At 59.6% G+C, this 16217-nt stretch overlaps 1 protein-coding gene and 2 long non-coding RNA genes across 3 annotated transcripts; 1 reads left to right on the forward strand and 2 right to left on the reverse strand.

Annotated features, from left to right (window-relative positions):
• Window positions 1-190: 190 nt before the first annotated feature.
• Window positions 191-11907, forward strand: TUFM (Tu translation elongation factor, mitochondrial). The gene is made up of 11 exons (XM_030970831.1): window positions 191-269; window positions 521-555; window positions 1452-1563; window positions 3619-3785; window positions 4611-4715; window positions 5645-5809; window positions 6331-6463; window positions 7741-7761; window positions 9259-9410; window positions 10507-10626; window positions 11407-11907. The coding sequence occupies exons 1-11, from the start codon at window positions 227-229 to the stop codon at window positions 11578-11580; spliced, it is 1227 nt and encodes a 408-aa protein (XP_030826691.1). The 5' UTR covers window positions 191-226; the 3' UTR covers window positions 11581-11907.
• Window positions 11908-11995: 88 nt separating this feature from the next.
• LOC115917102 lies at window positions 11996-13081 on the reverse strand. The gene is made up of 3 exons (XR_004061666.1): window positions 13015-13081; window positions 12617-12776; window positions 11996-12120 (listed from the first exon to the last, which is right to left on the reverse strand). It is a non-coding gene; the product is annotated as an uncharacterized LOC115917102 (long non-coding RNA).
• A 1765-nt stretch (window positions 13082-14846) lies between these two features.
• Window positions 14847-15861, reverse strand: LOC115917093. The gene is made up of 3 exons (XR_004061665.1): window positions 15807-15861; window positions 15424-15484; window positions 14847-14887 (listed from the first exon to the last, which is right to left on the reverse strand). It is a non-coding gene; the product is annotated as an uncharacterized LOC115917093 (long non-coding RNA).
• Between the last annotated feature and the right edge of the window lie 356 nt (window positions 15862-16217).

Below are 16217 nucleotides of genomic sequence, written 5' to 3' on the forward strand. Positions count from 1 at the left end.
GGAGCAGAAAAACCCTTGGGGCGCCCTGCGGGAGCAGCAGAGTCATTTTGGGACGATTTCCGGCGATTTTGGGGCTCCCGGGAAGTTTTTTTGGGACCGCCCTATTCAGGGTCCTCCAAGACCACCGAGTTGAGTCCTCCGGGGCGGCCGGAGCGGCTGCGCGGGAAAGAGCCGGGAGGCGGAGCCGGAAGCCGCCTCAGGGGCACTTCCGGCGCGGCGGGGCAAGATGGCGGCGGGCGCGGCGCTGCTGCTGCGCGGGGCCCTGGCGGGTGCGGCGGCGTTTGGGGCGAATTCCGCGGATTTTGGGGCTTTTTGGGGGAAATTCGTGCGGGCCGGGGGGCGGGGAGGGGCTGGGGGAGGGGCGGGGGGGCGGGGCGGGCGGGGGCTGAAGGTCACGGGGGAGGGGCGGGGTCACCCCGGGGAGCCCCAAAATCGCCGGAATTGGCCCCAAAATGGGCCCGGAATGGCTGAAAATCGCCCCGAAAATTCTCATTTTTTATTTCCTTGCCCCTTCCCACAGCGGTTCGTGGCCGAGGGCTCCGCGTCCTGAGCACGGTGAGCGGCGATTTTGGGGGAATTTGAGGCAATTCGGGAAATGCTGAGGCGATTTTGGGGGAATTTGAGGCAATTTGGGGATTTTGGATCCATTTTTCACCAACTTTGGGGTCCGGTTCGCGTTTCCCGCCTGCGGAGTTTTTGGGGGGAATTTTGATGATTTTTGTTTTGTGCTTTTGGACGGGATTTTTGGGTTTTTTGGGGGACTTTATTTTGGGGACATTTCCGTGGATTTTGGGTTTGTTTGGGGGGGGGTTTCAGGGATTTTTTGAGGAATTTCACGGAATTTTGGGGGTTTATTTTTGGGGGGGCTTCAGGGATTTTTGGGTTGTTTTGGGGGGATTTTTGGGGTTTTTGGTGGGGACTTATTTTGGGGCATTTTGGGGCTTTTTGAGGTTTAATTTGGGGGGATTTCAGGGATTTTTGTGACTTTTTTTTCAAGTTTTTTTTTGAGGAGATTTTGGGGTTTTTTTTGTAGAGTTTTTTGGGGTAACTTTCAGTGGGTTTGTGTCCCGTGACCCCTCCCCAGTTTTGGGGTTTTTTTGGGGGATTTTTGGGGGGATTTTTTGGGGGAATTTCAGGGATTTTTGGGTTTTTTCCCAGTTTTTTTGTGGGTAGATTTTGGTAATTTTGGAGGTCTATTTTAGGGGAATTTCAGGGATTTTTTTCTGGGTTTTTTGGGGTTTTTTCTGTGGATTTTTTTGGGGTAATTTTCGGTGGGTTTGGGTCCCGTGACCCCTCCCCGTTTTTGGGCCATTTTTGGGATTTTTTGTGGGGAATTTCAGGGATTCTTTGGCGGATTTTTCCCGGGTTTTTTTGGGGGAGATTTGGGGTTTTTTGGGGGTTTTTTCCTGTGCATTTTTTTGGGGTAATTTTGGGCGTTTTTGGGTCCCCAGGCCCCGCCCAAGGCCAAGGTCGCCTTCGTGAGGGACAAGCCCCACCTGAACGTGGGCACCATCGGGCACGTGGACCACGGCAAAACGACGCTGACGGCAGCGATCACCAAAGGTGAGGCTGGAATTGGGGCGGAAAACGGAAAAAACGGCAAAAAACGGCAAAAAACGGCGTTAAAATGGGAAAAAACGGGGGTAGAGTAGCCAAAAATGGGAAAAATGGGGTTAAAATAGCCAAAAAAGGGGTTAAACACGGCAGGACCACCCTGACTGCAGCAATCACCAAAGGTGAGAGAGGAATTGGGGTGAAAAATGGAGAAATTGGGAAAAAACGGAAAAAGTGGGAAAAAATAGGGTTAGAATAGCCAAAAATGGGGAAAAATTGGGACAAACCCAGCTGAACGTGGATCATGGGAAAACGACATTGATTGCTGCTGTCACTAAAGGTGAGAGAGGAATTGGGGTGAAAAATGGAGAAATTGGGAAAAAACGGAAAAAATGGGAAAAAATGGCGTTAAAATTGGAAAAAACAGGGTTAAAATAGCCAAAAATGGGGAAAAATTGGGACAAACCCCAGCTGAACGTGGATCACGGGAAAACGACATTGATTGCTGCTGTCGCTAAAGGTGAGAGAGAAATTGGGGTGAAAAATGGAAAAAATGGGAAAAAACAGGAAAAAATGGGAAAAAACGGGGTTAAAATAGCCCAAAATGGGGTTAAGGTTGAGGAAAATGGGGTTGAACACGGCAGGACCACCCTGACCAAAATGGGGTAAAAAATGGAAAAACCGGGAAAAAACGGGGTTAAAATAGAGAGAAATGGAAAAAAATGGGGTAAAAATGGGAAAATTGGTTAAAAATGGGGAAAATGGGGTTAAATTTGGAGCATGGCAAGAGCACCCTGACAGCTGCCAGCACCGAAGGTAAAATGGGGCAAAAGCAGCAAAAAATGGGGAAGAACAGTTTAAAAATGTGAAAAAATGTGAAAAAGAGGTTAAAATAGAGAAAAATGGGGTAAAAATGGGTTAAAAAGAGTAAAACTGGAATTAAATCCGGGTCAAATGGGGCCCAGGGCAAGAGCAGCCATGAGCGAGGTTAAAATGGGGTGAAAACCGGGGAAAACGGGAAAAACGGGGTTGGAATTAGAGCGGAGAAAAGCAGGAAAAACTCGGGGGGGGTTTTGGGGTGAATTCTGCGGTTTTTGGGGTGGAATTTTGGGGTGAGTTTGGAGAGCTTCGGGGTGAGTTTTGGGATGAATTCCGGGGGTTTTGGGGTCAATTTTGAGGTAAAATTCGGGGCTTTCGGAGTGCATTCTGAGGGTGAATTTTGGGGTGAATTCTGGGGATTTTGGGGTGAATTTTGGGGTGAATTCCGGGGATTTTGGGGTGAGTTTTGGGATAAAATTTGCGGCTTTCAGAGTGCATTCTGAGGGTGAATTTTGGGGTGAATTCTGGGGATTTTGGGGGTCAGTTTTGGGATGAGTTCCAGGTGTTTTTGGGGTGAGTTTTGGGATGAATTCTGGGGGTTTTGGAGTCAATTTTGGGGTAAAATTCGGGGCTTTCGGAGTGCATTCTGAGGGTGAATTTTGGGCTGCATTTTGGGGTGAAATCTGGGGATTTTGGGGTGAACTTTGGGTTGTTTTTTTTTTTTTTTGCCAAATGTTGGGGTTTTTTTGATAAATTTGGGGGGTTTTGGGGTGATTCCTGGGGTGAATTTTGAGGGTTTTGGGGTAAATTTTGGGGGTGATTTCTGGGGCTTCAGGGGCGAATTTTGGGGCGAATTCCGGGGATTGTGGGGTAAATTTTGGGATGAATTCCGGGGGTTTTGTGGTGAATTTTGGGGTAAAATTCGGGGCTTTGGGGGTGAGTTCTGAGAGTAAATTTTGGGGTGAATTTTGGGGTAAATCTGGGGATTTTGAGGTGAATTTTGGTGTGAATTCTGAGGGTTTTGGGGTGAATTTTGGGGTAAAATTCGGGGCTTTGGGGGTGAGTTCTGAGGGTGAATTTTGGGGTAAATTCTGAGGGTTTTGGGGTGAGTTTGGGGGTGAATTCCAGGGGTTTTTGGGGCAAATTTGGCGATTTTTGGGTTCAGGTGGGATCAGTACTGAATCTGGGGGGGTCAATGACATTTTTGGGGGTCACTGATAATTTTGGGGTCCTTCCCCCCCGCAGTGTTATCAGCGGGGGGCGGGGCCCAGTTCCGGCCCTACGAGGAGATCGACAGCGCCCCCGAGGAGAAGGCGCGGGGCATCACCATCAACGCGGCGCACGTGGAGTACAGCACCCCGAAACGGCACTACGCCCACACCGACTGCCCCGGGCACGCCGACTACGTCAAGGTGAGGGTTACCCCAAAAAAACACCGAGTTTTTGGGGTGAAAATCCGAGTTTGGGGTGAAAAAAAACCGCGTGGGAAAAACGAGCGTCGGTGGTGGTGGCGCCACCCGGTGGCGGCTGCAGGAACTGCAGGGGGAGCGCCGGGGTTGGCGCCGGAAATTTTCCCCAAAAAAAAGTCCCAAAAATCACCAAAAAATCCCCAAAAATCACCAAAAAATCACCAAAAACCCGCCCCCAAAAATCCCTAAGAAATCCCATCGTGGTTGTCCCAAAAATCCGCTTGAAAATCTCAAAAAAAAATCGCACAAATTCCCCCCCGAAATCATCCAGATTTCCCCGAAAATCCCCTGAAATTCCCCCCAAAAATTCTCCCCTGACATCCTTCAAATTCCATCCGAAATTGCCCCAGAAATCGCCCCAAAAAATCACCCAAATACCCCCAAAAATTCCCCCAGAAATTCCCACTTATATTCCCCCAAAACTCCCTCAAATTGCCCCAAAATTCCCCCAAAAATCCCTCAAGTTTCTCCAAAATTCCCCTCGAAATCCCAGAATTTCCTCAAAATCACCCAAAATTTAAAAAATTCCCCGGAAACCCCAAAAAAATCCCTGAAAATCCCCCCAAATACCTCGAAATTCCCCAAACTCCCCCAAAAATCCCAAAATTCCCCCGAAAATCCCGCTGAATTCCCCCCAAAATTCCTCCAAATTCTCCTTAAATTCTCCCCAAAATTCCAGAAATAAAAAATCCCCGAAATTTCCCCCGAAATCCTCGGAATTCCCCGGATCCTCCCGGAATGACCCAAAATCGCCGTTTTACGCCCCAGAACATGATCACGGGCACCGCCCCCCTGGACGGCGTCATCCTCGTGGTGGCCGCGACCGACGGGCAGATGCCGCAGACCCGGGAGCACCTGCTACTGGCCAGACAGGTGAGGGGGCGTGGCCAGGTGAGGAATGGGCGTGGCCAGGTGTGAGAATGGTGTGACAGGTGAGACAGGTGTGTGACGGGTGTAAGACAGGTGTGACACGTGTGTGATAGGTGAGACAGGTGTGAGACAAACATGACAGGTGAGAGGTGTGAGACAGGTGTGACAGGTGTAAGACCGGTGTGACGGGTGAGACAGGTGTGAGGTGTGACAAGTGTGACAGGTATGAGGTGTGACAGGTGTAAGGTGTGACAGGTGTGAGACAGGTGTGTGATAGGTGTGTGAGAGGTGGGACAGGTGAGACAGGTGTGTAATAGGTGAGACAGGTGTGAGACAGGTGAGACAGGCATGACAGGTGTAACAGGTGAGACAGGTGACATGGGCGCAGTCAGGTGTGACACGCAGCACCTGCTGCTGGCCCGACAGGTGAGAACGGGGCGGGGCCAGGTACGGGGGGCGGGGCCAGCTGAGACAGGTGTGACACGCAGCACCTGCTACTGGCCAGACAGGTGAGGCACAGGTGAGATCTGTGCAGCTGTACAGGTAAAGGGGCGTGGCCAAAGCAGCTCCCCTGCCTCCCATTGGCTGCGTTTCTTACACTGGGAAGGGGCGTGGCCTCACCTGTCCCTCACCTGTCTCACCTGCCCAGGTGGGCGTCTGCCATGTCATCGTTCACCTGGACAAGGCGGACGCGGTGATTGGGTGAGGGGTTGGGTTTGAGCTCAGGTGCGGGGTGTGGGGATTGAGGGGCGTGGCCTGACCTGTCTCACCTGTCTCACCTGCCCAGGTGGGCGTCCGGCACGTGGTGGTTTACCTGAACAAGGCGGATGCGGTGCCGGACCCGGAGCTGCTGGGTTGGGTGGGTTGGGTTAGAGGTGTGTCTCACCTGTGTCACCTGTGTCTCACCTGTCTCACCTGTCTCACCTGCCCAGGTGGGCGTCCGCCATGTTGTCGTTTACCTGAACAAGGCGGACGCGGTGCCGGACCCGGAGCTGCTGCCCCTGGTGGAGCTCGAGGTGCGGGAGCTGCTCAGCGAGTTCGGCTTCGACGGAGAGAAAACGCCCGTGGTGGCGGGGTCGGCGTTGTGTGCGCTGCAGGTAACACCTGGGCACACCTGGGCACCAATGGGAACAGCCTGGGCACACCTGGGCACAGCCTGGGCACACCTGGGAACACCTGGGCACACCTGGAAACACCTGGGCACACCTGGGCACACCTGGGCACAGCCTGGGCACCAATGGGAACAGCCTGGGCACACCTGGGCACAGCCTGGGATCACTGGGAACACCTGGGCACAGCCTGGGCACACCTGGGCACAGCCTGGGCACTAATGGGCACACCTGGGCACACCTGGGCACACCTGGGCACACCTGGGCACACCTGGGCACCAATGGGAACACCTGGGCACACCTGGGAACAGCCTGGGCACACCTGGGAACAGCCTGGGCACACCTCGGCACACCTGTGGGGCCATGGGAACACCTGGGATGAGCCTGGGATCAATAACTGATCAATAACAATCTGTTCACCAAACCCCAGTGTTACCTGTGTGTCTCTCACCTGTCCTATCTCACCTGCCCTGTCACACCTGTCCCTCACCTGTGTCTCACCTGTGCAGGACCGTGACCCCGATCTTGGCCTGAATTCCATTCTGAGGCTGCTCGAGGCCGTGGACTCGCACATCCCCCAGCCCCCGCGGGACCTGGAGCGGCCCTGCCTGCTGCCCATCGAGGCCGTGCATTCCATTCCAGGTGAGACACACCTGTGTGACACCTGAGACACCTGTACAGCACTGAGACACCTGTACAGCACCTGTACAGCCTCTATACACTGTTACATCTGTGTTACACCTGTGTCAGGCCTGCCTGCTGCCCATCGAGGCCGTGCACTCGATACCAGGTAACTCACCTGTGACACACCTGTGACACACCTGAGACACCTGTACAGCACCTGTACAGCCTCTATACACCGTCTGTCACACCTGTGTCACACCTGTGTCAGTCCCTGCCTGCTGCCCATCGAGGCCGTGCACTCGATACCAGGTAACTCACCTGTGACACACCTGAGACACACCTGTACAGCCTCTATACACCGTCTGTTATATCTGTGTCACACCTGTGTCACGCCTGTGTCAGTCCCTGCCTGCTGCCCATCGAGGCCGTGCACTTGATACCAGGTAACTCACCTGTGACACACCTGAGACACACCTGTACAGCACCTGTACAGCACCTGTACAGCCTCTATACACTGTTATATCTGTGTTACACCTGTGTTAGCCCTGCCTGCTGCCCATCGAGGCCGTGCATTCCATACCAGGTAACTCACCTGTGTGACACCTGAGACACACCTGTACAGCACCTGTACAGCCTTTATACACCATCTGTTATATCTGTGTCACACCTGTGTCAGTCCCTGCCTGCTGCCCATTGAGGCCGTGCACTCGATACCAGGTGAGACACACCTGTGACACACCTGAGACACACCTGAGACACACCTGTACAGCACCTGAGACACCTGTACAGCACCTGTACAGCCTTTATACACCATCTGTTATATCTGTGTCACACCTGTGTCAGTCGCTGCCTGCTGCCCATCACGGCCCTGCATTCAATACCAGGTGAGACACACCTGTGTGACACCTGAGACACACCTGTACAGCACCTGAGACACCTGTACAGCACCTGTACAGCCTCTATACACTGTTATATCTGTGTCACACCTGTGTCAGCCCTGCCTGCTGCCCATCGAGGCCGTGCATTCCATACCAGGTGACTCACCTGTGACACACCTGTGTGACACCTGAGACACACCTGTACAGCACCTGTACAGCCTCTATACACTGTCTGTGTCACACCTGTGTCACACCTGTGTCAGTCCCTGCCTGCTGCCCATCGAGGCCGTGCACTCCATTCCAGGTGAGACACACCTGAGATACACCTGTGTGACACCTGAGACACACCTATACAGCATTTATATGACATCTGTTATGCCTGTGTCTCACCTGTCCCTCACCTGTCTCACCTGTCAGGGCGTGGCACGGTTGTCACCTGTCCCATCTCACCTGTCTCACCTGTGTCTCACCTGTCCCTTTACCTGTCTCACCTGTCCCTCAGGGCATGGCACAGTGCTCACCTGTGTCTCACCTGTCCCATCTCACCTGTCTCACCTGTCAGGGCGTGGCACGGTGCTCACCTGTCTCTCACCTGTCTCTCACCTGTCTCACCTGTCCCTCACCTGTGTCTCACCTGTCCCTTTACCTGTCTCTCACCTGTCCCTCAGGGCGTGGCACGGTGCTCACCTGTCCCTTTACCTGTCTCTCACCTGTCCCTCAGGGCATGGCACGGTGCTCACCTGTCTCACCTGTGTCTCACCTGTCCCTTTACCTGTCTCTCACCTGTCAGGGCGTGGCACGGTGCTCACCTGTCCTCAGCTGTCTCGTCGCCTGTCCCTCAGGGCACCGTGGTGACCCGGTGCCCACCGTGACCCCGTCCCTTTACCTGTCCTGTCGTACCTGTCCCAGGACCCGGTGACGGTGCCCACCTGTCTCACCTGTGTACCTCTACCTGTCGCCACTACCTGTGTCCACTACCACTGACAGGTGGGCCCTGGTGACGGTGGTGACCACGGACCCGCTGAGAGCGGTGGTACCCTCGTGACCACGAGTGACCACGGTGGGTGGAGCTGCCGGGCCACTGCCTGTGGGCCAGCTGAAATCCGTGGTGACCGGTGAGTGACCACTGAGTGACCACTGAGTGACCCCTGAGTGACCACTGAGTGACCACTGACCTGTGAGTGACCACGAGTGACCCCTGAGTGACCCCTGAGTGACCACCCCTGGTGACCAGTGACCTGTGGTGACCACTGACCGTGACCCACCGGCGGTGAGTGACCACTGACCTGTGAGTGACCACTGACCTGTGAGTGACCACTGAGTGACCACTGACCGGTGAGTGACCCTGAGTGACCGGTGAGTGACCACTGACCCATGACTGACCACTGACCGGTGAGTGACCCTGAGTGACCACTGAGTGACCACTGAGTGACCGGTGAGTGACCAGTGACCACTGACCTGTGAGTGACCACTGAGTGACCCTGAGTGACCGGTGAGTGACCACTGAGTGACCAGTGACCCATGACTGACCACTGACCTGTGAGTGACCAATGAGTGACCAGTGAGTGACCAGTGACCACTGACCCATGAGTGACCAGTTTGACCCCCAATGACCCCTTTACCCCACAAATTTCGGTTACCCCTAAGCTGTTCCCCATAGAGCGCACTGCTGCCCCATAAATCCCACGTTTAACCCCACAAATGCCACATTTGACCCCACAAATGCCACGTTTAACCCCACAAATCCCACATTTAACCCTATAAAACCCCACAAATGCCACGTTTAACCCCACAAATGCCACATTTAACCCCACAAATGCCACGTTTAACCCCACAAATGCCACGTTTAACCCCATAAATGCCACGTTTAACCCCACAAATGCCACATTTGACCCCACAAATGCCACGTTTAACCCCATAAACGCCACATTTCAGGCATTGAGATGTTCCACAAGAGCCTGGAGGTGGCCGAGGCCGGGGACAACCTGGGCGCGCTGCTGCGGGGGCTGCGGCGCGAGGACGTGCGCCGGGGAATGGTGGCGGCCCAGCCGGGGACGCTGCAGCCCCAGCAGAAGGTGGAGGCGCAGGTGGGCACGGCAGGTGTGGGGCAGGATGTGGGGCAGGATTGGGGTTGTCTGGGGGTGGATATGGGGCAGGATTTGGGGTTATTTAGGGGTGGATATGGGGCAGGATTTGGGGTTGTTTGGGGGTGGATATGGGGCAGGTGTGGGGCAGGATGTGGGGCAGGATTGGGGTTGTCTGGGGGGTGGATATGGGGCAGGATTTGGGGGTATTGGGGTGGATATGGGGCAGGATTTGGGGTTGTTTGGGGGTGGATATGGGGCAGGTGTGGGGCAGGATGTGGGGCAGGATTGGGGTTGTTTGGAGGTGGATATGGGGCAGGATTTGGGGTTATCTGGGGGTGGATATGGGGCAGGATTTGGGGGTATTTGGGGGTGGATATGGGGCAGGATTTGGGGGTATTTGGAGTGGATATGGGGCAGGTTTTGGGGTTATTTAGGGGTGGATATGGGGCAGGATTTGGGGTTATCTGGGGGTGGATATGGGGCAGGATTTGGGGGTATTTGGGGGTGGATATGGGGCAGGATTTGGGGGTATTTGGAGTGGATATGGGGCAGGTTTTGGGGCAGGTTTTAGAGCACGTGTGGGGCTGGGTTTGGGGTTATGTGGGGCTGGATAAGGGACCAGATTTAGGGTGGGGTTTGGGGTCATTTGGGGCAGGATTTGAGGTTATGAGGGGCAGGGTTTGGGGCAGGATTGGGGTTATAGGGCGCAGGGTTTGGGGCAGGTGCAGGGCTGGATTTGGGGCAGGATTTGCGACAGGTTTGAGAGCAGGAGTTGGGTTATATGGGGCAGGGTTTGGAGTCACGTAGAGCGATTTGGGGCGGGATTTGGGGTTTTGTGGGGCAGGATTTCTGACAAGTTTTGGGGTGGGATTTGGGGTTATTTGGGGCAGGATTTCTGACAGATTTTAGGGCAGGATTTGGGGTTTCTGGGGAACAGCATGTGGGGCAGGTGTGGGGTTCTGAGGGGCACGATCTGTGACAAGTTTCAGGGCAGGACTTGGGGCAGGACTGGGATTTCAGGGACGGGATTTGGGGCTCAGGATGTGGGGCAGACCCACGGGCCGGGCGTTAACCCTTTCCCCCCGTGCCCCCCCAGGTGTACGTGCTGTCCCCGCAGGAGGGGGGGCGCCACAAACCCTTCGTGTCCCACTACGCACCTGTGATGTTCTCGCACACCTGGGACATCGCCTGCAGGGTCCTGCTGCCCCCCGGCAAGGTGAGATCTGTGGGGCACAGGGGGATCTATGGGGCTGGGGGGTCTGTGGGGTCTATGGGTCTCACCCCACACATTTTCTGCCCCACAGGATTTGGTGGTGTCAAACGAGGACGCGGCTGTGGGGGATCCGTGGGGTCTGTGGGGCTGGGCTAACAGGATCTGTGGGTCTCACCCCACACATTTCACCCCACATTTTAGGATTTGGTGACGCCGGGCAAGGATGCGGCTGTGGGGTCTGTAGGGCTGATCCCAGGGGATCAGTGGGGTCTGTAGGGCTGATCTAACAGGATCTGTGGGGTCTGTGGGTCTTGCCCCACACATTTTCCCCACTTCCAGGACCCGGTGATGCCCGGTGAAGATGCCACCCTCACTCTGCTATTGCGCCAGCCCGTGGTTCTGGATCGGGGGGATCTATGGGATCTATAGGGTCAATCTAACAGGATCTGTGGGTCTCACCCCACACATTTCTGTGCCCCACAGGACTTGGTGATGCCGGGCGAGGACGCCGCGCTCACTCTGCTGCTGCGCCAGCCCATGGTGCTGGAGCAGGGGGGATCTATGGGATCTGTGGGGTTTATGGGATCTGTGGGGCTGATCTAACGGGATCTGTGGGTCTCTGTGCCCCACAGGACCTTTGGTGATGCCGGGCGAGGACGCCGCGCTGACGCTGCTACTGCGCCAGCCCATGGTGCTGGAGCAGGGGGGATCTATGGGGTCTGTGGGGTTTATGGGATCTGTGGGGCTGATCTAACGGGATCTGTGGGTCTCTGTGCCCCACAGGATTTGGTGATGCCGGGCGAGGACGCCGCACTGACGCTGCTGCTGCGCCAGCCCATGGTGCTGGAGCAGGGCCAGCGCTTCACGCTCCGGGACGGCGCCCGGACCATCGGCACCGGGGTGGTGGCCAAAGTGCTGCCCATGGGGGAGGGGGACAAGGAGCTCAGCTGGGGCTGACCCCTCCCCCACCTCGGGGTGACCCCTCCCCCACCCACAGGCGGAAACCCCTCCCCCACAGGGCTTGGCCCCTCCCCCACTCGAAGGGGTTTGGCCCCTCCCCCCGGGTCAGGATGGGCGTTGGGGGAGGGGCGGGGTCAGTTCAAAGGGGGGAGGGGATGGGGAGCAGCCGCCCCTCCCCCACCGCAGGGCAGCCCCTCCCCCACCCAATGAGGGGAAGGGGGGGGTGACTTCCCCTCCCCCACGGAAGGGGGCAGGGCTCTGTCAATCACGGTTCGGGGGGGGCGTGGCCGCCCCTCCCCCAATAAAGGCTCCACCTCCGTTGGGTTTTTTGTTTTTCATTTTTATTCCGGTTTTATTTTTTTTTTTAATTTTTCTTTTCTCCGCCTTTTTCTCGGCCGTTTCTGCCCCAAATCCCCCCACTATAAATTAATACAAAACGGGGGTGGGGGAGGGGCGGGTGGGGGAGGGGCAGAGGCCCCGCCCCCCCGCGTGTCCGTCAGTTCCCGGGGGGGTGGAACTGGAGCTGCTGGGACTGAACTGGGGGAGGGGAGAGGGGGAGGGGTCAGTGCGGGGGGGGGAGGGGTGACCTCTGACCCCACAGTGACCCCCCCCACAGTGACCCCTGACCCCACATGGTCTCAGAGTGACCCCAGAGTAATGGAGTGACCCCTGAATGACCCGTGACCCTGAAGTGACGCCTGACCTCTGAATGACCTCAGTGTGACCATGAGTGACCTCTGACCTTAATGACCCCAATGTTACCCTGAATGACCCCGAGTGACCCCTGATCTCCTATGTGACCTCTGACCCTGAGTGCCCTCTGACCCCAAAGTGACCTCCAAGCAACCCTGAGTGGCCAATGACCTCTGGATGACCCCACAGTGACCCCAGTGTGACCCTGGAGTGACCAAAGTGTCCTCTGAGTCACCTCTGACCTCTAAATGACCTCAGAGTGACCCCAGAGTGACCCCAATGACCCCTGAGTGCCCCCCAGGCCCCAGCCCCGCCCCCATCCCAGCCCCTCCCCCCTCACCTGGGGCGTGGCCGATGAAGCCGAAGGGGGCGGGGCTCTGGGCCGGCATCGGCCCCACCCCCACCGCGCCCCCCCCGGGCTGGGGCGGGGCCTGGGGAGGGGGAGGGGCGTGGAGCAGCATCACCTGGGGGGGGGGATGGGCGGGGCCGGGCACGTGCGGCTGCAAGGGGGGGGAGGGGCCAGTGAGGCCACGCCCACGGCTGCCCCTCCCCCACCCCGAAATTCCCGATTTTTTCCCCCAAAAATTCCGTTGCCCCTCCCCCATTTCCCTTCCCCCTCCAAGTTCCGACCTCAGCCCCTCCCCCACCCTCCAATTCCGGGTTTTTCCCCCCAAAACGCCTCTGCCCTTCCCCCACCCCCTTTGCCCCTCCCCCCGTTTCCCGTGGCCCCGCCCCCACCTGTGCCACGTGACCGTATCCATGGTGATGCAGCGCGAACACGGCCGGGGGGGGTGGGGGAGGGGCGGCCCCGCCCCCCTGCGGGGGGGGCGGTCCCTGCGAGGGGGGCGGGGCCGCGGGCGGGGCGGGGGGAGGGGCGGGGCCGAACCCGCCCTGGGGGAGGGGCGGCGCCGGGAGGGGAGGGGCAGATCCGGCGGAGGGGGAGGGGGCGGGGCCGAGGCCGCGGGGGAGGGGCAGAGCCGCCGGAAGGGGGCGGGGCGGAGGGCGGGGGGGGGGGGGGGCCGCCCAGGAACAGCCCCGGGGCGGGGGAGGGGCGGGGCGGGGCCTCCTCCGTGCTGCAACAGAGCGGGGGGGGAGGGGTCAGTGAGGGGAAAGGGGGCGGGGCCGCCCCTCCCCCACCCCTCCCACACCCCTCCCCCATTTCCGGTCCTTACCTGGCCAGGTGAGGCCGTGGGGGCGGGCTGGGCCCCCCGCGGGGGCGGGGCCGAGCTGCGGGGGAAGGGCGGGTGCACCGCGGCTGTGGGGGAGGGGCGGGGTCACACGCAATCCGGGGGGCGGGGTCAGGGGGCCAGGCCCCTCCCCCTCCCCAAATGGCCGGGCGGGTGGGGGAGGGGCAGCTCTCACCGTAGAGCGGCGTCGGAGGGGGCGGAGCTTCCGGCGGCGGGGGCGGGGCGAAGGGCGGAGCCGGCGGGGGAGGGGCGGGGGCGGCCCCGCCCACCAGCGCGGTGGGGGAGGGGTGGTGGGCGGGGCCCTGGTGGGGCGGGGCCAGGAGCCGGGGGCTGCCCGGGAGCATCGGGCCGAACACGGGCTGGGGGCGGGGCGAGAAGGGGCGGGGTCAGGGCCCGGGGGGCGGGGCTGCCGGGCTCGCAGTGCCCCTCCCCCGCCCATTACATATGCAGAGCCCCTCCCCCCACACTGAAGGGTTCCCAGCCCCTCCCCCACCCCAAATTTACCCCCTACCCCCAATTTAAAGCCCCGCCCCCTCTTTTAGCCCCTCCCCCACCCTTCAGCCCCTCCCCCACTTTAAGCCCCTCCCCCACCCCATTTTAAGCCCCTCCTCCATTCCCAAGCCCCTCCCCCTCCCCAGCCCCTCCCTCCTCTCCCCATTGGTCACCTGCTGATAGTGGGGGAGGGGCGGCACCAGCGGGGGCGGGGCCGGTCCCGGGGGGGCCCCTCCCCCGCCCCGAAGCTCTGGGGGGCGGGGCCGAAGGAGATGAAGGAGGAGAAGGGCGGGGGCGGGGCCACCAGCGGGGGCGGGGCCGAGCCGGGGGAGGGGTGGGGCTCGCTGCGGGGAGGGAGGGGCGAGCCTGGGGGGGGCGGAAAAAGAAAGGGGGCGGGGTCAGCGGTGGGGGAGGGGCGCGGAGAGCCCCGCCCTCGTTAAAGGGGGGGGGGAGGGGCGGGACTGACCTTTGGCCCCGCGGAACTTTCCGGAAGCCGAGCCGGAAACGGGGAAAGGGAAAATCTGGGGGGGCTGGAAAGGGGGAGGGTCAGAGCAGGCCCCGCCCCCAGCCACGCCCCCACTCCCAGCCCCGCCCCCCATTCCCAGCCCCGCCCCCATTCCCAGCCCCGCCCCATTCCCAGCCCCACCCCCCACTCCCAGCCCCGCCCCCATTCCCAGCCCCGCCCCCACTCCCAGCCCCGCCCCCCACTCCCAGCCCCGCCCCCATTTCCCATCGCTCACCGTGACGGGGGCGGGGCCAACGTGGAGCTGGGGGATGTACGAGATGTAGTGGGGGGGAGGGGCCGGGTAAAGCCCCGCCCCCGCCGTGGCCCCGCCCCCTGCGGCCGCCGCCCCGCCCCCAGCGGGCAACACGCCCAGCGCGGGGGAGGGGCGTGGCGTGGGGAAGGGGGCGGCGCTGGGCGGGGCCTTGGCCTGGGGGTGGGACCAAAGAGGGGGAGGGGTCAGAAAGTTCCGGAATTGCTGCGGCCACGCCCACATCGAGCAAACCACGCCCCTTCCGGACACACCCAAGGCTGGCTCCTCCCCCCAGAACAACATTACGTCATTCCTTGGCCCCTCCCCCACCCAATTAACCCCTCCCCCACCCTTCAACTTTCCCATTTTAATTTTGCCCCTCCCCATTTTCTTCGGCCCCTCACCCAAATTTTTACCCCTCCCCCACCCTTTACCTTTTCTTCAGCCCCTCCCCCTTTCCCTTTGCCCCTCCCCCCATTTTTCAGCCCCTCCTCCACCCCATTAACCCCTCCCCCTTTCCCTTTAGCCCCGCCCCTCTTCCCAGGCCCCGCCTCCCATGTTTGACCCCTCCCCTTTCCCCAGGCCCCGCCCCCATGTTAAGCCCCGCCCCTCTCCCCTTAGCCCCGCCCCTCTCACCAGGCCCCGCCCCTCTCCCCTTGGCCCCGCCCCTCTCACCAGGCCCCGCCCCTCTCCCCAGGCCCCGCCCCTCTCACCAGGCCCCGCCCCGGGCTGAACTCTTTGGCGTTCGGGTTCAGCCTCGAGCGCTTCACCTGCCTGGGGGGGGGGAGGGGTCAGACCCGGGGGGGTGGGGGAGGGGCAGCACCTCCCCCTCAGCCCCTCCCCCTCCTCCCCGGCAAACCCTGCCCCCAAAATTTGGGGTCAAAACGGCCGAAATTGGGGTTCAGCCCCTCCCCCACCACCCCCGTGGCCCCTCCCCCAGCCCCGTGGCCCCTCCCCCAGCCCCTCCCCTCCTCCTGGAAGCCACGCCCCCGAAATTTGGGGTTAAATCAGCCAAAATCGGGAGTGAGCCCCTCCCCCCACTCTTTGGCCCCTCCCCCACCCCCGTGGCCCCTCCCCCCGCCCCTCCCCCACTCACTCGGACACCGGCGCCTCCTCCTTCCCCTCCCCCACCCCGGGGGGGCTCCCCGGGGGGGTCGCGCTGGCCCCGCCCCCTCCCGGCCCCGCCCCCGCCGAGGGGGGGGAGGGGGGCGGGGCCCGGGGCGGGGGGAGGGGCGGGGGCGGGGCCGGGGGGGGCTGGGGGGGGAGGGGAGAGAAATGGGGAAAAATGGGAAAAAACAGAAAACGGCACAAAGTGACCCAAATTCACCCAAAATCGATGAGAATTGTCCAAAGTAACGGAAAATAACCGAAAATAACCCCAAAATTACTGAAATTAACCCAAACGTGACCCCAAATGAGCCAAATTAACCCAAAATTAATGAGAATTATCCAAAAAAACATTAAATAACCCCAAATCTCCCCGAAATTACTGAAATTAACCCAAAAT

The sequence above is a fragment of the Camarhynchus parvulus genome, unplaced genomic scaffold, assembly GCF_901933205.1.
Source record: "Camarhynchus parvulus unplaced genomic scaffold, STF_HiC, whole genome shotgun sequence".
Lineage (NCBI taxonomy): Eukaryota > Metazoa > Chordata > Aves > Passeriformes > Thraupidae > Camarhynchus > Camarhynchus parvulus.

Excerpts from the sequence above, each read along its gene's own strand:
- TUFM (XM_030970831.1), top strand. The coding sequence starts at position 227 with ATGGCGGCGGGCGCGGCGCTGCTGCTGCGCGGGGCCCTGGCGG. Across the intron at positions 6,464-7,740 it reads GGCCGTGCATTCCATTCCAG|GGCGTGGCACGGTTGTCACC; the intron begins GTGAGACACACC and ends CTCACCTGTCAG. Across the intron at positions 10,627-11,406 it reads TCCTGCTGCCCCCCGGCAAG|GATTTGGTGATGCCGGGCGA; the intron begins GTGAGATCTGTG and ends TGTGCCCCACAG.